We start from the raw sequence: 25658 nt of genomic DNA, 5'->3' as shown, positions 1-25658 counted from the left end.
CTGACTGAGCCACCCAGGTGCCCCTGGGGAGACAGGTTAATGTACATTTACTTTGAAAGGTCAAAGGAAATAAAGAAGGAAAGAAGACAGACTAAATAAATAAAGATGCTTCATGGAAGACAAAATGTGATGAAACAAGGTTTAAGCTAAGAGGTGAGTTTAAGACCATTTTTCAAACTGCAGATTCTGACCTGTTAGTAGATCTTTAAAAAATATTAGGTCACAGTCAGCATTTTTAAATGGAATGAAATAGAAAACAGTAAAGTACATGTTAGCTATGAATGGTAAATATTATTTTACAAAAGTTTCGCTTTCATTATATATGAGTGTGTGTGTGTTGTGTACCAATGTTACAGTAAAAAATGCATTTCTCTTATGGGTTGCAAAAATAAAGTCGGAAAGCTACTGGGTTGTTTTGGTTTTGTGGCTTTGAGGGGGGGTTTTTTTGCAACCTTTCTCTACCTTTATCAGTTCATCTTCCATACTGCTGCTAGAACCACCTCCTAAATTTGGATCACATCATTCAGGCACTGTTCCAAGCATTTTATATGTGTCAACTAATTCAATTCTCACTATGGCCCTATGAGGTATCCCCATTTTACAGATGAGGGAACTAAGACACAGAGCAAGTTATTAAGTTGGCTAAGGCAGTCAGTAGGTTACGTTTCCAAGTTTCTGGCACAGGTCCCTCTGTGGATGAATCGACAGTCTAGAAAGAGAAAGAATATATGTAAATACGTAAATATATAAATAATAAAGTACTAACCGTAATTCTGATGGGACTTTATCAAAATCACTCCAAATTAGTGAAGCTTTAAAAAGTAAAGACAGGGGGCGCCTGGGTGGCTCAGTCATTAAGCGTCTGCCTTCGGCTCAGGGTGTGATCCCAGCGTTCAGGGATCGAGCCCCACATCAGGCTCCTCTGCTGAAAGCCAGCTCCTTCCTCTCCCACTCCCCCTGCTTGTGTTCCCTCTCTCGCTGGCTGTCTCTATCTCTGTCAAATAAATAAATAAAATCTTTTTTAAAAAATAAAATAAAAAAATAAAAAGTAAAGACAGGGGCACCTGGGTGGCTCAGTCAGTTAAGCATCTGACTTCAGCTCAGGTCATGATCTCAGGGTCACAGGATCAAGCCCCTCATAGGGCTCTGTCTCAGAGGGGAGTCTGCCCCTGCTTCTCCCTCTTCTTCTCCCTCTGCTCCCTTCCCCTGCTTGTGTTCTCCCTCTCTCAAAAATAAATAAACAAACAAATAAAATCTTAAAAAAAAGTAAAGATTGAAATCAATGAGATTTATATACTTATCTTTCTATTTAGTAAGTAGTTAATAAGTGCCCAATAAGAGCTGTCTTACTTTTGATTAAAGTGGAATGCTTTATCAATTTACTTCATATCCATCAACACAAAACTGATATTTCATTTTCCATATTTTCTTTTCATAGAACCAGCAAAAATATTCCAGTACAAATGTTGAAGAATTTGTTGATGGCCATCATTGTCTCATCACAAATAAAAGATATTCCCCCAAAGACCAGCTTACGGAACCACACAAATCATCCCACAAAAAGTTCGACAAATCAAGGACCGTTTAATGTTGGTCATGAATGTAGGCTAAGCCATGCCATGTTTAGAGAATCAGACTGAGAGCGATGTGAGGACCCTGGGATACATTCAAACAATACTGATCTTTTAACAATGAGAACAAGAAATGTCACCAAGATATTAGGAGATCTTTTTTTGGCTCATGTACAAGCAGGTCATATGAACAGATTCACTTGATTTTGAAGCTTTTTAATCTTCATAAGTTTACCAAAAATGAGTACACCTCCAATTCAGGAGGTCTAATTTTGAGGTTTTCAGTTCCGGTCTGAGGCAATCAATTTGGGCCAAGTGCCTGCCTAAACACTCTAGATAGTAAACAATAAGTATTCCCTTCTAGAATCTAACATCTAGCTGAGATGTTAGAGATACTCATGAAAAAGTTTAATGGCATCAGAATATCACATAGCACCAAAATTAGTAGTACAGACGATAAGTGCCAAGGAAATTCACAGATGAGAGTTCAATATGGGCCAGAGAGGCCAATGAAAAGCTCATGAAGCTCTAAAGCTACCATAACAGTCCACACTCCTCAGTGAGCAAATACTAAAAAGACAATATCAAGTGTTGAAAAGGACGTGAAGCAACTGGAACATTCTGCAACTGGAACTCAACATCTACTACTGATGGGAGGGTAAATCAGTGCGACCACTTTGGAAAACAGTTGTTATTATCTACTACAGTTGAAGAAGATACACTATGAACCAGAAATGCCTTTCATTCATTCATTCATTCATTCATTCATTCATTCATTCATTCATTCACCAAAATGAACCCTAAAAGACTATACTTAGGATTTCTCAAAGACAGCTGAAAATGTTTCCCTATTTCTCAAACAAGGCTGATTTCAATGACCATCCCTNCCAAAATGAACCCTAAAAGACTACTATTTAGGATTTCTCAAAGACAGCTGAAAATGTTTCCCTATTTCTCAAACAAGGCTGATTTCAATGACCATCCCTTTTAAGGCATGAGTCACTAGTGTTCTGGCTACTTGGAGAAGTTTCACAGGAATGATTTTCAAGGATAACTGAGCTTGTTGTACCTGCATGGCAACCTATCACCAAATTTCATTTCAGGAGTCNTTTCTGGCTACTTGGAGAAGTTTCACAGGTAATGATTTTCAAGGATAACTGAGCTTGTTGTACCTGCATGGCAACCTATCACCAAATTTCATTTCAGGAGTCAGCAATGACAGAGGTACTGAGCCACTGGTGAGATGAGATATTTGGGGAAAAAAAAAAAGCAATTAAGAAGGAGTTGAAGCTTAATGGATTAGTATAATGAATTCTTCTGAAGGCAACGGTGTGAAAATATTCATAAAAGGTGTGGCAGAATATGGAATCACTGAAGGGCAACTATTCTGGGCCTACAACAGTTTTGATTTTCATATAGACTGGACTACATTTCAGAAAGTTTGTTAATTTCCAAATGTAATTGTTGAAGATTTAAGCCAAAAGACATCTTAAAATATATTAAACTTAAATTTTTTTTTTTTTTTTACTGAATAGACCAGTGGTGTAAAAAGCCAAAGAGAAACAAAAGTCAAATTGAGGGGCCAAAAAATTTAAAGGAAACAAAAAACGCTCACTAATTTCAGAACACTTTGTACCACCAAACAGCATAAAACTGCAGAAGACTACAGTCTTCAAGAAATCAGCAACTGTGTTCAGCACTAAATCAGAAACTGAATCATGCACACTTTTATCTTAATACCAGATTATTTTTAATAGATAGCTCCAAACTGATCGATTGCTAACTATGTGAAGTTATAGTTAAAAGTAAATGGTAGGGGCACCTAGGTGGCCCAGTCATTAATCATCCACCTTCGGCTCAGGTCATGATCCCAGCATTCTGGGATCGAGCCCTGCATCGGGCTCCCTGCTTCGCGGGAAGCTTGCTTCTCCCTCTCCCACTCTCCCTGCTTGTGTTACCTCTTTTGCTGCCTCTCTCTCTGTCAAATAAATAAATAAAATCTTAAAAAAAAAAAAAAAGTAAATGGTACTATAGCTAAACTATCAAAGGTATCATATAGAATCATATAGTTGAAAAGAAGGGGTTTTGATTTACTCAATCTCTAAGATTAACACTGAGAATTTATCAAAGAGAATAGGAAATGTCTCCCTAATTCTCAAGCAGTGCTAACTTCAACGAACATATCATTCAGAGCGTGGTGGCTAGTTTTGTGGCTGCTTGGGGAGGTTTCAAGGATAATGATTTTTGAAGGTCAAAACTACTGATCCCAGCATTTTCTCCAAATGCGTAAACTTGTTCATGGAAATAGAAGTACTATTTTCACATAAAATGATATGATCTATAGAGGTAATTATGTTGCATTAAACTGAATAATTGCTGGGTATGCTGGATTAGTGTCTTTAATCTGAACACAGCCCACACCCAAGAGGAAAAGATTCTCATTCTATCCTAAATATACAACAGTAATCCCTAAGAGAGCAACTCTTCTCCTGGTTATACAATGAGAAAGTCCAAACAAACCTGAACCTGCAATGAACATTTCCAGAACCCAAAACATACTTTTGAGAGAAGTTTAACAATCTTCAATTAATTTTTAAGACAAGATAAAAAGTCAATAAAAGATTATCTACTCTGATATTGATTTGTTCAAAAGCATTAAACAAACATTAAGGCTAAAGGATTAATGGCAAAACCATTTAATTAGTGGGAGCTGGGGCAGGTTCCAAAGAAATATAAAACATGCACACTGTGCCCTTGAGAATTTCACAATTCAGTTAAGGAAAAAATAATTACCAAGCATTTTGAACCTCACTTAAAGGTTGTGGAGAAATAAAACTTTTATTAATCTATATATTTTAAATGTCATTCATTTCATAGTCAAGGTTAGATAATACCTCCTCCAAGCCAGTGGGGAAATAAATTTTTTTTAATTTTTTTGTAGGCTAAAATTTCTTTTGCAAAATGTCTCTTTGTAAAAAGCCTTGATGTACTTCTTCTGAGACTCCAGTTTTGGGGGGTTTTTTGGTTTTTATTATTTATTTTATCTTTTTAAATTTAAATCAGTTAATTAACATATAGTGTATTATTAGTTTCAGAGGTGGAGTTCAGTCATTGATCAGTCTTATATAACACCCAGTGCTCATTTTATCAGTGCCCTCCTTAACGTCCATCACCCAGTTACCCCATCCCACCCACCTCCCTCCCCGCCAGAAACCCTCTGTTTGTTTCCAATGATTGAGTCTCATGATTTGTCTCCCTCTCTAATTTCATCTTGTTTTATTTTTCACTCCCTTCCCCTATGATCCTCTGTTTTGTTTCTTAAAATTCCACATATGAGTGAGATCATATGATAATTGTCTTTCCCCGACTGACTTATTTCGCTTAGCCTAATACCCTCTAGTTCCACCCATGTCATTACAAATGGCAAGATTTCATTTTCTTTTGATGGCTGAGTAGTATTCCATTGTATGTATATACCACATCTTCTTTATCCATTCATCTGTCGATGAACATCTGGGCTCTTCCCATAGTTTGGCTATTGTGGACATTGTTGCTATAAACATTGGTGAGACTCCGGTTTTTATTTATCAAGCTTACTTAGAAAGAGATCCACAGGTATCTACAAGTATGAATGGACTACCATGCTCACTGTGTCCTCCAAAGCTATCCAACCAATCTGAGCAACTGGAAGGTACTCAGATACTTACAGACTGACCAGGAAGGTAGAAGCAAGGGAAGAAAAGAAAGATGGGGAGACAGAAAGAGATGCCTCTGAGAGCAGCTGTCAGGGAGCAGGGTCTGGCCCAGAGAATGTTGAAGGGCTCTGCAATGGCAGCCGAAAACCAAGGAGACAAGGTGCATTGTGGAGCAATAAGGCAGAAAGAGACACGGGACGCAGACAGTTGCTTCTGGAGTGGGCACGTTCAGCCACAGCCAGTGTGGGCAGTGCAAGAGCATTTAAACCTGCAAATAGAACTCAGTAATTCAAGTCATTATGTGAAGACCAAGAAGCAAAAATAATACCCAAAAATCTACAAACTTGGGTTCCAGATAAGAACTATGTCAGACCTTTGAAGGCGATCCACTCACGTCTCATGTTGCTCACACACTCCGTCATGGGGAAGCTACTGGTGAGGACAGAGCCATACGATGTATCCCATTGTGTGGCTATCCCACAATTAGTTTATGCATTCATGTGCTAATGGACACTTGGGTTAGTTCCACCGTTTGGGTAGTATGATCCGTGCTGCTATCCGTAACAACAGAAAGTAAATCAATGGTTACATAGGCTGGGGGAAGAGGGAAACATGGAGTGATAGGTACAGGCCTATTGAGGACCTTCCTTTGAGGGGATGTAAGGGCTTCGGAACTACACGGATACGTTGGTCACATAACACTGTGAATGTACTAAATGCCAAAGGACTACACATTTTTAAAATTTTATGTTATATACATTTCATCTCCGCTAAATGTTTTTTTTAATTTCAAGGCAAAGCCTCCACCACCACCTGTGTAAAATGTAGGTTAACTACAAATAGAGAGTATTATGTATTTTTTTATAGATTGCCTGTAACACGTAGGCCATCCTTCAAAGTCAAGGTTGTAATGACCACATTACACACATGTTCTCAAGATAAACGAAAGAGATCACAAAGACAGAAAAGAATCTCACTTCCAGCAGATAGAACTCATTACACACACGTTCTCACGATAAACAAAAATGAGTCCTCAGGTAAAGGACTTGACAGCATCATTTGTCACATGTAGCTCCTCCTTACTTTACCCGGCGATTGCGGTCACCACCTGTGTTTGGTTTAGCTGGTAGGTTTAGATAAAGGAAAAACAAACTCCTCTTGTCTTTAGGCAGGAGCTGGTTTCGGAGCGAGGGCCCCCCAGAGTTAGGCTCCTAGCCTCCTACAGAAACTGGGAGACAGGACTGTGGACCATCCAAAGATACAGAAGGTTCCCAAGTCCTTGAGAAAGACATTCCAGGGCCATAAAGCTGGCCAAAGGCTAATTTAGCTTTTTAAAAGGTTTACTTACGTTTCAAAGAGACAAAGAAAGAATGTACAATTACCAAGGTTTCTGAAGTAAACACCCTAAGAAGAGACAGTGAGAGTGTGTGTGTCTTCCCTTATTTTCTACAGGGAGAATTAAGCCTCTTATTTTTAATTTGTATTTGCCCTTACAAGCCTTCTCTGATCCCCTCAGCAAAAAGTAATTACTTTCTCCTCAGAGGTGCTTTTCTCTGGCGCCTCCCACTTTCCAACCTTGAATTGAAGCAATTTCGGCAGGATCCTTATCTGATGCCTTTCTTCGTCCCTCGCAGTGCCCACCACGCCACACAGAGCCACCACTCAGGAAAGGCCCCAGACAAATGGAAGCAACTTTGTAGCAATGGAAATATTCTGATTCGATTGTATGATGTCCATATCCTGGCTGCAATATTGTCCCATAGTTTTCTAAGACAGTATCACTGGGGAATCTATTCTTTCCAACTGAATCTACAATTACCTCAAAATAAAAAAGTTCAATGAAAAAATTAAAAGGCCCTTGAATACATAAACACACGTGCATTATCAACCATCACACACTAGTCACAGAACATGATAAAAAGAAATACAGGGGCGCCTGGGTGGCGCAGTCATTAAGCGTCTGCCTTCGGCTCAGGGCGTGATCTCAGCGTTCTGGGATCGAGCCCCACATCAGTCTCCTCTGCTAGGAGCCTGCTTCTTCCTCTCCCACTCCCCCTCCTTGTATTCCCTCTCTCACTGGTTGTCTCTCTGTGTCAAATAAATAAATAAATAAAATCTTTAAAAAAAAAAAAAAGAAAGAAAGAAAGAAATACAGACCAAACTACAGAGAAGAAAATTCACAGCTGCATTCAGGGGAAGAGTGAAGGAGAATTAGGGGATGCAGTCAGGATGCTAGAAACTGCTGGGTACAGTGGAAAACCTGTGAGATGAGCCTAAGTAAAAAACTGTTAAAATTTTAAAAAATTTTAAAGAGAGAGGAAAAGAAGACAACAGAGATAATACCCAAGAAAGGGTGGATCTAAGTGCAAGGGATTCAATTGTCTAGAATAAACCAAGATGAGGAGGAAATAACGAAAAGTAGGCTATCCAGAACACTAGAAGACAACAGGGCCAATGTCAACAGTGAGAGAAAGGGAGTTTAGAAAAAATCAGTATTTCAAAGACAGAAAGGGAAGCTAAGGGAACACGCGTGCAATTGGTGAGAAAGTTGTACTCTGGGCCCAGCAAAGATCTGTGTCCCAGGGATCAGAAAAGAAAGGCAAACATATAGCTCAGTTGGGACCAGCAGACAGGTGCACAGTTTCAGCCTAAGAACTATACCTTCGGGGCACCTGGGTGGCACCGTCGGTTGAGCGTCTGACTCTTGGTTTCAGCTCAGTTTGAGATCTAAGGGTCGTGAGATTGAGCCCCGCATCGGGCTCCACACTCCGCGTGGAGTCTGCTTGAGATTCTCTTTCCCTCTGCCCCTCCTGCTCGTGCGCTCTCTCTCTCTCTAAAATAAAAATAAATAAGTCTTCAGGGGAAAAAAGAGAACTAAACCTTCAAAGGTTGGGATTTAATGAAGGCACCTCCAGAGAAAAAGGGGCTATGGAAAAGGAAATTGAATTTCCTGAATAGTTTTGCTTCGTGCATAGAGTCTGTAAAGCTAACAGTGTAACAGGAGTTGTGTTTGCAATACATGCAAACTGCATGTAACTGGGACCTTAATGTGCCCTCACCCCCTGGTGGCGCTCATTTTTAGCGCGAAACTCTGTGTGTTGGGCTGCAAGGGAAGCAAGAAGGAAGAGGAAGCACTGTAGGAAGATACTAGAGGAAATAGGATCCAAGGGCAGAGTTCTTGATTGGAGAAATGGCCCTGCTTTTCACTTGTTCCAGTGGCAAAGAATGAATTCAGTAGCTGCCCAGAGCTGGCCTGCACGTGGCCTACTATAGCCCGCTTGCACACTCCATACGAAATGTACGTGCAAGATGTGTTGTACATACATACGCATTGCCCATGCACCTTGAAGCGTGCTGAAAAAATGCTGACAGATATATTCCAACACAAATCTTTGTCTAAGTATATTCTTAACTGACACATGAAACAAGATTAAGTCATATCATGTGGAGGCATGTTCCTATGAGTAGAAAAACCAACAATATAACAAAAAAGGGACAAACCAGTAAAGTAAAGGCCTGTCACATAACATGATTTTTCACAAGTACCCCCCCCAAAAAATACATCTTTATTTGCTGACTAATGATGCATCTATAATCTTATTAAAATGCATGACTGATTAAAAAAAGAAACATGGGATCTTCAGCTGCTGAAGAAATTACACTTAATAAATATTACCCCAGCTCTGTGGGATTATTCCCTGAATTAAAAGATCAGTTGGACTGATATGTCTGTCCAAAGAAAAGAGATTCTTATTTACAACTGCCTGGAGAAGAAATCCATTTAACATAACCTCGTGTTGCTGTCCGTTCTATCTGGCATGCTTGTTAGAATACAACCTGATCGCATTGATGCATAGGACAAAACATTAAGTGGACTAAGATTTGTGACTCTTGTATACAACCAAATTAGGTACAGGAGGCCCAAGTGCAATGCATAAAAACAAATTCGCCCATTATTTTCTTTTCCATATTTTTTTTCCTCCTTAAAGCAAAAATCCAATCTTAAGTAAAAACGGGTCAGAAGAGATGTGATTTCTCACAGAGGTGAATGCAAATCTCATCATATCACCCAGTAAAAATCCACCAAGACAGTAGGTGGGTGCGTGGATTTACAAACACGAAAAACGTGAGGACTATAAAGTTCTTGAACTACTTACCTGTCTCCTGCTAGTTCGTCACTAGCCCGGCTCCCACCTCCTCGGAGCCTGTAAGTGACTCTGCTCAGTGCCTCTGGGGAGAGTGAACAAAGCTCTTTCATCTTAGATTGAAAAGGACTCGGGCTGAGACAAAAGGTACAGAAGAAACATCATTCATTCTACACACATTTTCTGTCTACTGTCTCAGTGCCAGGCACAGAGCTAGATCCATTCATGACCAGACAGGCCTTGGAACTTACATTCTAGACTAGAACCCTCAAGAGGAGAAGAGCTTCTCTGGACCAAAGGGAGAGGGGAGAAAGGAGACTGGCGGCCCTATGGGTCCCTGAGAGAGGAGCCCCGGGCCCTGCTGCTGAGTCTAAGCCCTTGCAAAGCAGCAAAACGGAGGTAAGTTGGGGACCTGACTGCTTAGGAGCACTGTGCCCTGCTTCTCGGACTGTGGCCCCAGGAACTGGGTGAGGGCCAGATAGGTTTGGGTTGAGCAGTGGGTCTGGGCAGATGGAGTCACAATCTAACTATTTCCATGCCACCCGCACACTGAGGCAGCAGAATGGTCCCCAAGCCCTCAGGCACGGAGGGAAGTCTACAAGAGCAGCTGAACGCAGTGAAGGCAAATACAAATTAGAAAGGAGAGGCTGAATTCTCCCTGTTGAAAATAAGGGAAGACACACACTGCCACTCTCTCAGAGCCTTTACTTCGGAGACCTTGTGATTGTAAATACTTTATCTGTCTCTTTGAAATGTAAGTAACTTTTTTTCAAAGCAAAATAAGCCCTTGACCTGTTTCTGGCCTGGAATGTCTTTTTCAAGGACCTGGGAACCACATCTCTGGATGGTAAACATCCAAGAAACATCATAGCCCTCAGTTTTTGTGGGGAGGTAGGAGCCGCTCTCCAAACTCCATCCTGTTACAAAGAAGTGTATTTTTCCTTTATATGAAGCCTCTTAGTGAACCCAGGTGGTCACCCCAATAACCAGGTAAAGTCACCAAATTACCAGATGAACTATGTGTGACAAATGGTGCTGTCAAGTGTGGTGTGTCTCCAGGTCCGATGGGGGCCCCCAAATGTGAGGCGATGATTAATAGCCTGGGGGCTGGTCATGCGGGCAGCTTTTCCCCTTTTTTGGTAACTGTCCTTGGTTGTAGGTAGCCCATTGGTAAGTTAGGGCCTATGGATAGGTGGGTCGCCTGATGGGCCTGATTGTGTTCAGCTCAGTGGTCTATGGCTGGCCCTTTCTAATTTCCATTGCTCAAGCCTGTTGCCTAAAAGTGACCTCTACATCAAGTCCTCCTACTTGAGGACTAGTGACTGTTTGTCTTGAGAACAGGGATGTGTGGGCTGTATCTGGTCGACTGCGTAAAAGGGTGAGGTTTCTTTCTGTTTTCGCAGTCTCTTAGCGGATTACCTGTGCTGTGCCTCCCGTTCTGGTCTAATGTTTATTCAATAATAAAAGTGTTTTCATTCTCTACTACCTTTGGGAAGAGGATTTCTGGGTTGGGAGATTTCGTTTTTAATTTTTTCCCCATGACAACGTGAATGGGACAAATGGAAAGAACAACGATTGACTTAGTGAACACAGACTTGGACGGACGTCATCAAGGACCATCCTGACCCCCTAATCCCAGCTACCGAAGTTCCCCGACACTTAGATGCAACATTTGGGAGAAGCAGGAAATCCAATGGAGGAGATTTAATTACTCCTCATCTACAGAATGGGAGCTCAAAGGAAAGATTAATTTGTTATAGAAAAATAAACCACGCATACATCTTATCTACCTGGCTCCAATTTGCACCAACCACAGCATGAACAGCGGGACTTGCTACTGTTTATGTCTGGAGTCTTAGTTCAGTAAGACACTTGTACTAACAGCCCATTTCCCTTCGGTGAAGCAGGATCTGGGAATGAGTAGAAGGAAACATCTGTAACACGTATAGCTGTAATTGTCAAACTTTGCCACAGATTAGACTCACCTGGGGAGTTTTAAAAAATGCTGATGCCTGGGAAAAACATTGTGAGCTAATAAGTCAGGCTTTCTGGCAGGGGGATGCCTCATCACTATTTCTTCAAGTTCCCCAAGCGAGTTCATTGTGCAGCAAGTTTGAGAACCAATGGTTTTAAAGCAGTACTTCTCGAGTTTCAGGGTGCACAACAATCAAGTAGAGATCCTGATAAAACACAGATTCCGATCCAGGAGGTGGGGGTGCAGACTGAGAGCCTACATTTCTAACCAGCTCCCACTCTAAGCAGCAAGTCTTTAAAGATCTCTATTATGTGCCAGTGTTTTACTTCCGATTACCGAGAAATTAGCAGTTGTGCTCTAACAGTAGCTTTCAAAGAGACTATCAAAAATAAAGAGGGGGTGCCTGGGTGGCGCAGTCCTTAAGCCTTTGGCTCAGGGCGAGATCCCGGCGTTCTGGGATGGAGTCCCACATCGGGCTCCTCCGCTGGGAGCCTGCTTCTTCCTCTCCCACTCCCCCTGCTTGTGTTCCCTCTCTCGGCTGGCTGTCTCTCTCTGTGTCGAATAAATAAATAAAATCTTAAAAAAAAAAAAAAAAGAACCTGGAGACACGTGTCATCAATCTCTCCGTATTTTAAAAAATAAAGAGGGTAAAGTATCTCATTAATATTTTAGATTGATTCCAACTTGAAATAAGTATATCTTGGCTATAGCAGGTTAAAGAAAATATATTAAAATGCATTTCACTCGTTTCCCCTTATCTCTCTTGATTTGGCTACTAGAAAGTTTAAAATTCCATATGCAGTTTGCATTCATGGCTAGCCTTATATTTCTATTGGAAAGTCCTGCTTTAGGGTACATAAGAAATATCTGGGGGTCCTGTTTAAAATGCAGATTGCCAGGACCAGCCCTCTGTGGAATCTAGTTCAGCTTTCTGTATTTTCCGCAGAGATTAGCGGGAACTACATAAAGTAATGACTGTAATTATTTACTTTCTTGCTTCCCTTCCTATTACCAAGTGCCTGATTTTCTTCATATTTCTCAGTTGCAATTATCAAGAGAGAGGATCGGTTTGGTCTGGATAATCATAAGTGACCCTGTTTAGTGAGAGCTTTTGTATCAGGCTGCCTCATAGGTGTCTGCCCCATGGATTGGCTGTCTTTCGGTCAAGTGTCCAGCTCTAGACCAATCATTTGTGGCTGATGGGAAGGGTGGAGGAGGCATGGGTCAGGTTAAACAGAGGACAGGAATGACCAGAACCTCTCCTCTCAGCAGGGTCAATGGATGGCCAGCTTTGTTTACAGAGGACTGTAGGAATGCCCAGCACAGACCCGCCTGGCCAGCAGTGAGTTAATTCAGAAATTAAAAGAACACAGTGCACATTCAAAGGCCCTGTGAGCACTGGAGCCAAGGATTGATTATTTCCTGAATGACTCTTTGGATACAATTCCAGCCAAGCTGCTCCACAAATAAAGATGACAATAGATCTATTCTCGAAAATATTTTAGTCACTTCTAACAGCCAGCTGGCCAGCGTAAACAAGGAATTTAGGTGAGGAGAGAGACAGAATGCAGAGACCGATGGGGCAATATATGGAATACAGTGAGGCAGCCACAGCTCCAGTCCCGAAGATGCCATGACATCGCCTTATGATCTTGGGCAAGATGCCTCAACCCCTCCCACCTCAGGCTTGTCAAGTTTTCATATTACAAAGTGTCAGGGATCGTGAAGTTTAGACGGAATGATAGAGACAGAATGATAGATGTAAAGGTGCTTTTTAAAGTTAGAAGAGCTGTGCAAATGTTATATTTACAGGCATGAGTTGTCATTAACTATACGTTCACTAATAAAGGAGTAACCCCTACAATAAATCTCCCCCAGTGAATAAATGCAGGCCTTCTGGTTCTATTTCTTCAACTTTGTTAAAATATTGGAAATGTTAACTCTCAGTTCTCAGTTTATTAGCACTTACCTCCAGGTATAGCTTCGTCTGGATATGACTTCAGGAATCCACTTCAAGACATCAAACTCTGCTGTGGGGCCAGGAGCCTGCCATGAACCACACAGTATGCATTTGAGAGCAATACAATCAGTCCCATGGCTAATGACAATTGTCACCTTCATCTGACGGTAGCTTTTTCCAATACCTGTCAGAATATTCAAGATTTACAACATCTTCTAATGCCCTACCACAGCATTTCTGTGTAAATAACCCAAATGGCAAGAAAAACAATAAAAGAAAATTTTAGCTATCATGTTTTCAGCCCTGATTAATTGCCATGCAGTACCTTGGGGGGAAAAGCAAAATACAATTTTCTTCACCTTATTCCCCATTTCCTTTATATACAAGATAAGTGGACACCCCTACCCCCACCCCCAAGTGCCCAATTTTACAGAGAACCAATTCAGGAATGCTGAGGATGTTTTCCTTTTTCTGTTCCTTTATGGAGAGTCTGACATGTCTACTATACCAGCAACAGTGGGAGAAAAGGGTTTGCAGATTTGCATAATTGATTAGAAGCACGGGAATTTCGGTGGTTCTGAAAAAGGGAGCTCTGCGTCTTTAAGGATCCGCAGAGCTCCGTCTCTGCTCGACGCAGGCAGACCAGCTCTGCAGCAGCGACTCATCCTATCGATAAGGTTCACTTAGCCAAGGTGGAGGATGGGAAAAGAATGGAGCTGTCCCAGCTACTCAATGAGATCAGGGCAAACTATGAAAAGCTCCTCACGAGAAATCAGATAGAGACCGTGCTCTCAACAAGGATCCAGGTAATGATTTCATACAGACAGGCACCTTCCAGGATAAGGAGACAATCCCTGTCTATCCAATTCCTGTCCCGGCCTCTCTGAGGTACAGTATTTCCTTTTCAATGCAGCGTCTACTGGGGAAGGAATTTAGGTTTTACTGCGATGTGAGTGGGACCACAGGGGGAAATGCTCTGATTATACTGTTATGTGGCCATTCGATTAATGTCGATTGATGATTTTTACATCAGTGGTGAGGTTCCTATCATTAACAAAACATGGGGCCAACATGCAATAAAATGGGGCAGTCTAACCTCTTTTAGACATCCTTCAGGAAGGAATCATTTCAAATACCCTTCGAAGATATTACAGTTATTTATAGAGAACGTTTCAATAACGTCTTTAAAACGGCAAGCTTTATGGTAAGATTTATTAGCTTGCACACTTTGTAGAGATAAAACGAAGTAAGATATTTCTGAAAGGTTTCTGGCATCAGTTTTATACCAGATTGTTATAAATAGAAATTATCTAAGTATGTGAAGGTGGCATTCAGAAACAGTGATATAAATTGGGACAATCAAAATTCCCCAAATTGATACTGACTCTCCACTTACAGATTTTTGCTTTCGTATGACAAGATGAGAAATGTTTATTTCCAATACAAGTCATGAAATATTAAAGTATTAAAAAGAGAGAGAGCCAAGTTGAATAAAGGCTAAATCCTAATTTCATAGACTTACTTTGTTTTAAAGTGACAATCACATTTAGCAATTAATTAAGGTCTCAAACATTTACATAAATGTACAAACAAATATTTTAGGAACGACTTAAAAATTCAGGATTTTTTTTCGGGGGGTTTGGGTTTTTTTTTTTAACCTATCATATCTGAGTTTAAATTTTATTCCAGGCACCCAAATACAGCAAAGACTGAACTTAAGAACAATCACCAAAAGGGAAAAAAATATTTCTAGGAAACCATAGGACTTCATTTCATTAGCAATTCATTTTTGGTAACAATATAAATTTCACCTAAATGTAATATTTTCAGTCTTCATGAAGAATGATCAGTATCCTAGATCAAGCAGAGTCACTGGGATATTTAAGTGTTGGGATAGTTCACTCACCTTTTGCAAAGAGAAGGGAAAACATTACTAGATGACAATTTCTGAAAATTATAAACCAAATAAACATTTTATTTTGCAATGGTACCAATACAAGTTATTTAGTTTGTAAGTCACAATGCCACATTTAGCAAATTAAAGGGAAAGGGCAAGGCTATAATAAGTTTTGTTTAGGGTCTTTTTAATGTATATCTACTTGAGAGGATTTTTTTTTTTCCAAAGAATTCAGAAAGTCAGTTGGAATAAATTCAGGGAAGCCTGATTATTACAAAATAAAGAAACATAGGCTTTTTGTGATGTATTGTTGTAGAACAAACTACCCCCAAATTCAGTGGATTAGAACTACCAGGCCTTCTCTTTCATGATTCTATGGCTTGACTGGGTTCAGTGGGGGTGATTCTTCCGCTGTGCGTGACATTGGCTGAGACTGTAATCATCTGGGGGCACAGCTAGGCTGGGACATCCAAGGTGGCTCACTCCTGTGTCTGGCACCTTGACGGGATTTTTGCAAGGCCGGCTCAGCTGAGACAATTGGATCTGTTTCTCTCTGGGTTGCCTCAGGGTCTCTCTCCATCTGATGCCTCTATGGGATCTCTCCAGCAGGGTATCCAGACTTCTTAACATGTTGGCCCAAGGCTCCCCAAAACACAGGAGTGCAAGTTGTCAGGGCTCCCTGAGGCTTAGGACTAGAGCTGGCACTTCTGCCACATTCTGCTGGCTAAAGCAAGGCACAAGGTCCGCCCAGATTCGGTACAGGAGGGGGCCATGCCAGGACATGAAATTGAGGACGTGTGGGTCATTGGGCACCGTCTTCGGCATCAAGCTACCACACAAGCCTAGCTACCGGTTCCAAACACACAATCCAAAAGACCAGCAGATACGAGCATTTTTATGCCTTCCTATTTCCTAAATTCTTGACATTCTCTTTTGTAGTTGCTCTGCTAAGGGTTGCTCCTTAATTTTGCCAACTTGACACTAGAACAAGTGATACAACAAACCAAAAGAGATGTATGCATTTTGCTCTTGAATGCCTTGCCCTAAACTTTGTGAACTTTCATCTGGTGCAACGCTTTCTTTAAAACAAACAAAAAAAACTATCGTACCCTCAAATCAAAATTTGTTATTTCAAAATGCATTTTTATAAAAGCATTAATAACTTGTCATTTTTGCTACACCAGTACTACAATCAATTCCATACATTGCCCCCACTGCTCTTGGGGCCAAATGTAGAGAATTCTGTCAAAAGATAACTTCATTTGATTTGAACATCAGCATAGGAATATTTAAAGCCAAATATAACATATTCCACTTGTTATTTTAATATGACGACATTTAGAAAACAATCTTTAAAGATGTAATTTTGGCCACTCCCCTAGATACCCAAGATTCACATGCTTTCCCAAAAGATCATTTGCAAAAGGTAGATCAACAGTGGGTTCTCTTTCTACGGAAGTCTATTTTAGAGCCTCTAATGCCTCTGATAACCTAATTCTCTAAATTATTCATAATATAACTTTCCAGTAGTATTTAATCTCTGTCCATATGCCCAGTCCCAGAATTGATCGGTTTCAGATATATAACTGTTTATCTGCTTTTACAAAGCAGCCCACAAGAAAATATAGGGGGAAATAATAGCTGAGTTTCAATCCGTCTTCCTCGTAATGCCATAAATAATAGAAAGTTAAGAATCAGAGGTCTCAAGCTTAGATCCTGCAAACTGTTACTTTTCATTTAAATAGGTGTATTTTTCTCTGCATTTCATAGACTGCCATAGTAGAAAGAGACATCTGAGGTTCATTTTATATCTGAGAATGCCAAACCTGAGCACGCAATTCACTTGCTCGCACACCTGACTAAGGAGTAACAAAGCACTGGGACACACTTTTGAAATTTAGCAGTTTAAAGAAACAAGACACCTATGCTGTGTTTCTAGGATGACTTTTTAAGGTCTCATTTTCAAGAGTGCTCTTTGTTTCTGTTCTTCTTGTTGCTGGTGGCTTTCTTAAAGCTAGAAGAAGATATGAGCAAAAAAATGGACAAAGACGAAGAGGCTTTAAAGGCAGCTCAAGCAGAACTCAAGGAAGCTCGACGCCAGTGGCACCACCTGCAAGTGGAAATTGAGTCTCTCCAGGCGGTGGTGAGAACGGGCTCAAAAGCAACTGGCCCACTGAGTCCCCAGATGTTTGTTGATTAAGAGAGAAAGGAATAATGCCCATTACCTTGCAGTGAGAAACGTAAAAAGCCAGGCCACTGAATTCTGTCCCTGGTCCTAGTTCAACTACCCCCCTCCCTCCATCATGGCCGTGGCTATTATCAATTCATTCAAGGTCTAGTTCACGCCTATAAAAAGGAAGTAATTCTTGCTTATCATCCTGGGGTTCTCTAATTGCTACAATGGGGAAATATAGCCTTTGTCATTATCTAAAGTTATCACGGAGGGGGGGAGTCTTCTATCCCCATGCCTGAGACTTCTTATAGTAACAAATATTTAAACACCTTCCTAAAATGCCTTTTCTAAGCAGCCTACTCTGCTTTAACATTCAATATTCTCTATTTCCAATTTTTAAAAAGCCAAATAAATCAGTGGTAATAAGTCAGTCACACTGCAGATTTTTTTTTTTTAGCTTTAAGAATAATCGCAGGATTCCTTTGAAATAGTAAGCTCTCTCTATATAATTTTTTTTCATTTGAGTCATACACGAAGTTGTAGGGAAACATCTTTTGCATAAGTGAGGTACCATTATTGCAAACTTTTAAAGAACACACTAGAATGGAGACATTGCAAATCAGATTTCAGAAGCACATTTTGTTTCACTGATGTCGCTAATGAAGATCTATATAAAACAGGAAAGGGGCCTTGAAAACTCCCTACACGCCAGTGAGCAACATTACCAGATGCAGTTGCAAGATCTAGAGGCCGTGATTGAAGGACTAGAAAAAGAGCTACAGGAAGTAAGGCGCGGCATCGAGAAGCAGCTCCAAGAGCATGAGATGCTTCTCAACACGAAAATGAGGCTGGAACAAGAAATCGCCACATACCGCCGCCTTCTAGAAAAGGAAGAAATCAGGTACCTAATTCCATATACGGTAGTTAATGGCAAGTGACCAGAAATACAGAGCTTCTGTCTTTGTGGAGGGAGTCAGAGAAATTACATCTAAAAAGCCATCATTACCATGGCATGCTCACCGGGTTCCTACAGCAAAATAGGATTAGTAGGCATTGCAAAGAATATGTGGAACAACTATTTCCAGCCTCCCAAAACTATGAACAGAATGGCCAAAGTTGGGGGCAGTAGCTACAACAAAGAGTGCTTCAAGCCTAGAGCGAAATGTAAATGATTCTCAAGCACTACAAAAATGACCTTTCTTAACTTGTTCACTTTCCTTGCCATTCATCTCTTTCAGAATTAGTCAGTGCCTTCTGTGGACCACCCACAAAGAGAGCTTGGAAAATGCACATATTACCCCATCCCCCCACCCAGGGCCCACTCCCACCACAGATCAAAAGCCAAAATTAATAATAATAGTAATAATAATAAAAATAATAATACTGTGATTCTATTACTACCACGAAAAGCAATTTAGCTCTGAATACATGATTTAAAAGACTTCCAGATGCCTGGTAACAAAAAGTATCGAAATATCAAAAGAGGAATTCTTACTAATTCACAGTTTCATAATCTGCAATCACTTAAAAGGTCACATGGCTTTGAGCGCAGGACAACCTCCAATTTTCCATGTTCCCATAGAAAGAAACCTTTATTCTTGCTTGCTTCAGAATTCTGAGTCCTCTACAAAATTAGAAGAAACTACTTTAACTTTATAATAAGTCCTGACATTTACTAAAGCTTTGAAAAACATAAATTCAATGCAAAATCTACCATATACTAGCTGAGTGACACCAGGCAAGTTACCAAACCTCTCTGTGCCTCAGTTTTTTCATCCATAAAATGGGAATAATATTACTTACCTCATAGGATTGCTGTGAGGATTAAACAAATTGTAAAGTGCTTAAAACAGCGCTCTGTGAATATATATATATACACACACACATATAATTTGTTATTAAATAAAATAACTAGTTGTAGATTTTATTTAATGCCTAATCATTCAAGATGTTGATGAAGTGGTCCTTACTATTCCTTTAACACAATTTTTAAAATTTTTATTATGCTGTGTTTAAGATATACAAGAAAGTATCAAGAAAAATGTCCTGAACTTCATGTACGCACTTCCCTCAGCTTGAGAAGTGAAATATTCACAGGGTTGTTGAAGTCTCCCCACCCCCACCCCAGGCACCTAAACCATATCCCAACCCCCCACCTTCCTCCCTTAGTCTAACTTGGCTCCTGAATTTGATGCTTATTAGCCTTAAACATTCTTTTATACTAGTATGTGTATATGTATTCCTCAACGAAATATGAAATTGTTTTGCATATTATTTTAACCTTTGTAAAATTAGCTACAAATTACCTTTCTTTTCCCGCTCAATGTTATACTTGGGAGATTCATCCATAAAGATACAGTGTACCCTTAGTTCATTTATTTTCACTGCTAAATAGTATTTCCATTGTATGAACATACTACATTTTATCCTTCCTCTTACGGGTGAGCATTCGTTTCAATTATGTCCTAATACAGTACTGCTTCTATAATATAACTCTTTCAATTTCAGATATTATGGTTGTATCCAAGGTGAGAAAAAAGAACAAAAACCTACGACAAGTAGAGTTGGTTTTGTTTTACCTTCAGGTGAGTTTCTGATATAAGTAAACGAACTTGAAAAATAAAGTGCCATTTATAGGGATTATAACTAAATACTGTAAAGTAGCAAAAACAAGCAATATTTGAATAAAGTTTGACATATAAATCAACTGTGACTAGTACTACAACATTGTAATTTAATGTTTCACGATAACATTTTCACAGCCATTATAAATGAAATATCTTTTTCAACGAAACTCCCACAAAAGTATGAGAACGAAAAAGTGGAAACAGTGACCAAACAGGCAATACTAAATGGAAATATCGTGAAGGAGAGCACTGAGGCTCGTGGCACTATTCAGTAAGTAAAATAACTTTGATTATTAATAATAAACACATGCAAAGAAATTAACTTCAATTGAGTAACCTCAGTAATCTTTGTGTGTTTCCAAACATAATTTTAATATGCTATGATTTTTTTAATCTGACATGAGTAAATATATATAAACAAAACCTCAGATATATTTGATCCTTAATTCGCTATTTTTCCAAAAATATAATCAAAACGTGAGAATTCCATAGAATTCCTTGGAAATTATATGTGTGCAATTTTTAAAGTATATAAATTATAAATTCCACAATATAAAGTAAGTTATAATTCAAAATGTAAGTGTCAGTTATGAATTATACAAATTTCTTGATTTCTTTTTCATACGGAATCCAGATTGCATATTTTCGATAGATCTATACTTCTTCATATGGAAAGGTTTATTGTATCATTTCAGGACAGAGAGAGTGGATGAAGTTATCAAAGAATGGGAAGGCTCCTTCTTTAAAGATAACCCTCGATTAAGGAAAAAATCGGTTTCTCTTCGATTTGATCTTCACTTAGCAGCCACAGATGAAGGGTGTTTACAGACTAAGCAGGATAATCTACCAGATATCGAAGTCAGGCTTATCATGAGAAGATCATGCAGCATCCCCTCTATCAAACCTCCATCAGCAGCTAATTAATCCAAAGACAGTATTTGACTTGATTTGAAAATGACATTAGGGTGGACCAAGGTGGGCCATGCGACCGCCTTGTGTCCCAAAATGTAAGTTATTAAGTATGTATGCTATGATCAATGTGTGATTCTCTTCAGAGAACAATCAGTACGAGACAAAATTTCTCTGAATCTAATTACAGATGTATTCTTTGAAGAGGGGGAGCTTTAAAATAAAATCAGAAACTCTGTATGGTTTCTATTTTACTTACTCCGAATAGTCTTCTTTTCCTCTTGAAATTTTATCAGAGGCTGTCAGTGTACATCTGGCTTGGTTAAGTCTTTGAAATGTCACTCAGTGGCTGAATAGTCTAAGGAAAGGGAACAATTTGTTTAAGTATGATTGTATTATATGATGACTCACACTGACTTATTTATCATGACTCCATGACTGGTTATATCTAAAAAGATTTTTCTACTTAAAAAAGAAAACAACTGTAAACAAACTTTTAAAGAGGACTCACTAGTCACATAACCAAAACACAAAAATTTTTTTGAGACATTCATTTGCATACTTAGAAAAATAACAGAATTACTTTCCATGAGCAATTCCAAGCAAACTATAGAGCACACCCCTGGCTAATTTGATGATTAAATAAATTTAAATTAATCTTCAGCCAAAAGCTTTTTGTAATCGTGATCTGATTTCCAGAAGAGTTACTTTATTCAAGGAACTTTAAGGTTGTGTCCTCCCCCACAAAAAATCAGAAGGCTAGTGGCACAAACAAAAGATGAAAATCTTGTCGCTACTGTTACTGGAATAGAGTTCTCTAACCTCACCATCCCAACTTTTCCATCTGTAAAGTTAAATGTGACTAATTTGAGTAATCAATGTGAGCATTAGGTAAGATACTATGTAAAGTATTATAAAATTTTCTTGCAATCATTTATGTGAATTAAGATAAAAGTATTGTTATCTAAGCAATGAGTATTTGCAGGATTTCTGTTTTTAAATTGTTCAAACTGTAATAAATATGGACAGAAAATCTATTTGTGAATAAGTCAAGTATTGTTGCAAAGTTTTTTAAACAACTTAATTTGTTTAATACAGGCATATTTTTATTTTAAGACCTTAAATAACAAATACCTGTTTTAAAACATTAGAAATTTATAGGCTATCACTTTTTTTCTAAGCAGAAAAAAATGATGAGTACAACTCACCATACTTTTTCCCAGCTAAAGTATCATTGAAGGGCTACAGCTCAATTAGCATTTTTATTACCAGCCTTTGCAATCTCTCTCTCTCCTTTATTTCACACAGAACAAAATGTGTATTTTAACCAGGAGAAAATTATGTTAAATCATCTTTAACATAATACAAGGATATAAAATTTAAAGTTTTCTTTTTCAATTGCTTTAGATTCCTTTTAGCCTCTCTTATTGTATTTAGCAAAAGGGATGATTTTGTTTTGTCAAGGATACGGACAGCATGTTAAATGCTTATTCCTGTGTAAGCATCTGACCTAAAATACATCCTGTACATAGTGTTTTCATTCAATATTAGTTAAATGCTATGCTACTAACTGTATTAATGCTTTGAAAAATGCAATCATATAAACGGTTGTACTAAAGTTACTGTACTAAGCAACAGTAATCATAATAAAACAATATCTCTAGTGTAATTTACATGCAGTGTTCAGAACAGTACTGGGCATCATGAATGTAACTGCTTCTTATAGTAATTCCGCTATGCAGCTCTTGTGTGTATAACATGTACATTTTAAAATACAGTACTTGAATTTATTAAAAAAAACATTTTATTTGCTTTGGGACATTTTAAATCGGGATATGAATTTACCAAAGTAAATGATACCACTACAGTAAAAAAAAAAAAAACTGAAACATGAACTCCAAAGTTGCATTTTATTTGAGTTTGATACAATGTACAGAGTTTAATTGTTCCAATACTGTTAGCTTGCTTGGGGAATAAAGAAAACTGTAACCACGGAGACTAACAGTTTTTATACATTTTTGGAAAAGAAAAGTTAAGAATGGTACAGTCTAATAAATGGTGTATTCTAATTAAGAGAATCAAAACAATCCCATAACCCTGGGAAAAGTATAATAACAGTAGCCATAATTTGCAAAGTGTTTACTCTGCTCCTGGCACTGTCCTCAGCAAACTCATACATGATCTTTAATCCTGACAGCAGTTCTACAAGATTCTATCCTCATTTTGTGGATGGGTAGAAATTAATATTCCTCAATCTCTCTGACTTTTATGTATGTCAAAATACAAATACAAAAGTAAAGAGTAATTCCAGTTACTGACAATAACAGGATCCCAGCCAGGGTGCTGTCACTAATTCCCCATGTGAGCAGGAAGGAATCACTTGTGTCCCCTAGGCCTCAAATTTCACACGTGAAAACAAAGGGAAAGGTGGTGCTTGGTAATATTCCTACCCTACCTACATCACAGAGTTGTTTGAAATCATATACACGTGAAAATATTTGACAAAGCACTATTCAAATATACAGCACCATTTGGATGAAAATTGTCATTGGGAATTTGTGAGGACAATTGTAGCTGACGATGATTAATAGTTCAAAACACAACAGGTAAAGAAACTTTTCAAATTCTTCAACTGCTGCCAGACAAATTATCCTTTCCCAGTGAGTTGCCAAATTTGAATTGTTCTACCACGATAGCTTTGAAAGTACAAAAACATTCTCTAAAAAAAATGCCTAAATTAATTTGAAAGTTTCAAGTGGAAATGTATTACAGGACATGGGCCAAAATTAAACTTTAGTTAAATAATACGTATACACACATTAGTCAAATGATCAACACATAAAATCAAAGTGTATGCACAGAGAATTTGCTTCTGTGACTATAAATTACGGCCAGCATGGACCCGCAGATGGCTAATATTGATGGACATACTACAGGTATAGATTTTATTTTATTATTTTTTTATTTTAATTTTTTTATTATATTATGTTAGTCACCATACAGTACATCCCCAGTTTCCAATGTAAAGTTCGATGATTCATTAGTTGCGTATAACACCCAGTGCACCATGCAATACGTGCCCTCCTTACTACCCATCACCAGTCTATCCCATTCCCCTACCCCCTTCCCCGCTGAGGCCCTCAGTTTGTTTCTCATCAGGTATAGATTTTAAAGTAAGGGATAGGTGCGATCTTACAAGCCTTTTCCAGTTTCCCTCACACACTTAGACCCTAGGCCAAGGTTGGCAACTTGCTCTGTAAAAGCCCCCATAGCAAATATTTTAGGCTTTCCAGGCCATAGGATCCCTGTAAGAACTATACAACTCTGCCCTTGTAGCTGAAAGCAACTATAAATAATACGGAAACAAATAGGCACGGTTGTGTCCTAACAAACCATAAAAACAGGAGGCAGCTTAGAACTGGCCTACAACAATCACTTGCTCACACCTGCTCTAGACCCTCAAATAAGGTCTGTGGATGCTAGACCATACCCCCAGATTCTCCATGACCATCGTGTTTTCATCCTTTCCCACACCATGTGTCAAAGCTCATGTCCCAAATCCTCAAGGTATTTTGCAGGCAACGTGGAAGTTTGTCAAAACAAACCATACTTCATCAAATTCTACAAAGCACTGTGAATTACTCTGTCCTGGAAATCTATTGGGCTTCAATATTTCAAAATTATTTCTAGTGATAGAAACTAAATACCTGTAACTTCTACTTTCACAGAAACAGCTGAGAAAATTAACCTATTTCACCATTTTTTCCTATAACCAGACTTTTATAAGCTATTCGGCCCAGGGAGAATGCTATCATCCCTTTCCCTATTTTAAGGGGAAAAAAATCCATTTAAGGGGCACATGGGTGGTGTAGTCAGTTAAGCGTCCAACTTTTGATTTCAGCTCAGGTCCTGATCTCAGGGTCCTGGGATGGAGCCCAGCCTCAGGCTCTGCACTCAGCACAGAGTCTACTTGAGAGTCTCTCTCCTTCTTCTGCCCCTCCTGCTCATTCTCTCTCTTTCTAAAATAAACAAATAGGGGCGCCTGGGTGGCACAGTTGTTAAGCGTCTGCCTCCAGCTCAGGGCGTGATCCCAGCGTTCTGGGATCGAGCCCCACATCAGGCTCCTCTGCTAGGAGCCTGCTTCTTCCTATCCTACTCCCCCTGCTTGTGTTCCCTCTCTCGCTGGCTGTCTCTGTCAAATAAATAACTAAAATCTTAAAAAATAATAATAAATAAATAAATCTTTAAAAAAGAGAGAGAAAAAGAAAAAAATCCATTTAAAATAGCTTCATTAAAAATACTGCAGACAAACCACATGGTTCAGTTTAAAATGGTTTAAAATCTTTCTGGAGTCAAGGATCTCTTTGAAAATCTGTTGAACTACTAACCGTCTATCTGGCTGGGGGCGGGGCAGGGAAAGCACAAAAAATTGCATAGAATTAAAGGGTTTATAGATCTCCTTAGGGCCTGGTCATGGACTACCCAAGTATCCAAAGACTACAGGGTTTTCCTCATTCTCTCCCATTTTGTCCCTTTTCCTTCTTCCTTCCCAGCCATGGTTCTCTTTCTACCCCTCATTCTGTCTCCCTCCCCAGCTTCTTCCCACAGTACTGTGGAAAGAAATCAAAGAGACCTGGGCTTAAATCCAACTTAATCACTTACTAGTTTTGGCTTCCCTGTTTGGAGGGAGGAAGAACCTCAAAAAA

General features: G+C 39.1%; 1 protein-coding gene and 1 long non-coding RNA gene across 3 annotated transcripts; one reads left to right on the top strand and one right to left on the bottom strand.

Annotated features, from left to right (window-relative positions):
* LOC117795733 lies at window positions 1-24892 on the bottom strand. Its single transcript, XR_004619878.1, has 5 exons — window positions 21212-24892; window positions 13356-13432; window positions 11202-11321; window positions 9424-9496; window positions 1-709 (listed from the first exon to the last, which is right to left on the bottom strand). It is a non-coding gene; the product is annotated as an uncharacterized LOC117795733 (long non-coding RNA).
* On the top strand, window positions 13986-21186 carry KRT222 (keratin 222). 2 transcript variants are annotated; one of them, XM_002924939.4, is made up of 6 exons: window positions 13986-14152; window positions 17258-17386; window positions 18097-18317; window positions 19925-20001; window positions 20179-20314; window positions 20739-21184. In XM_002924939.4, the coding sequence occupies exons 1-6, from the start codon at window positions 14057-14059 to the stop codon at window positions 20965-20967; spliced, it is 888 nt and encodes a 295-aa protein (XP_002924985.1). In that variant the 5' UTR covers window positions 13986-14056; the 3' UTR covers window positions 20968-21184. The 2 variants fall into 2 exon arrangements, with proteins under 2 accessions (XP_002924985.1, XP_034497410.1); XM_034641519.1 differs by having other exon boundaries at window positions 14041-14234; window positions 20739-21186.
* Window positions 24893-25658: the final 766 nt, after the last annotated feature.

This window comes from Ailuropoda melanoleuca, chromosome 13, assembly GCF_002007445.2.
Source record: "Ailuropoda melanoleuca isolate Jingjing chromosome 13, ASM200744v2, whole genome shotgun sequence".
In the NCBI taxonomy this organism is placed as follows: domain Eukaryota; kingdom Metazoa; phylum Chordata; class Mammalia; order Carnivora; family Ursidae; genus Ailuropoda; species Ailuropoda melanoleuca.
This window is presented reverse-complemented; position numbering and strand designations above follow the sequence as displayed.

What these genes read in the sequence shown, in the direction of transcription:
- KRT222 (XM_002924939.4), top strand. Translation starts at nt 14,057, where the DNA reads ATGGAGCTGTCCCAGCTACTCAATGAGATCAGGGCAAACTATGAAAAG. An exon ending in CTAGAAAAGGAAGAAATCAG is followed by an intron (nt 18,318 to 19,924) that starts GTACCTAATTCC and finishes TTTCAATTTCAG; the next exon opens with ATATTATGGTTGTATCCAAG. An exon ending in TGGTTTTGTTTTACCTTCAG is followed by an intron (nt 20,002 to 20,178) that starts GTGAGTTTCTGA and finishes ACATTTTCACAG; the next exon opens with CCATTATAAATGAAATATCT.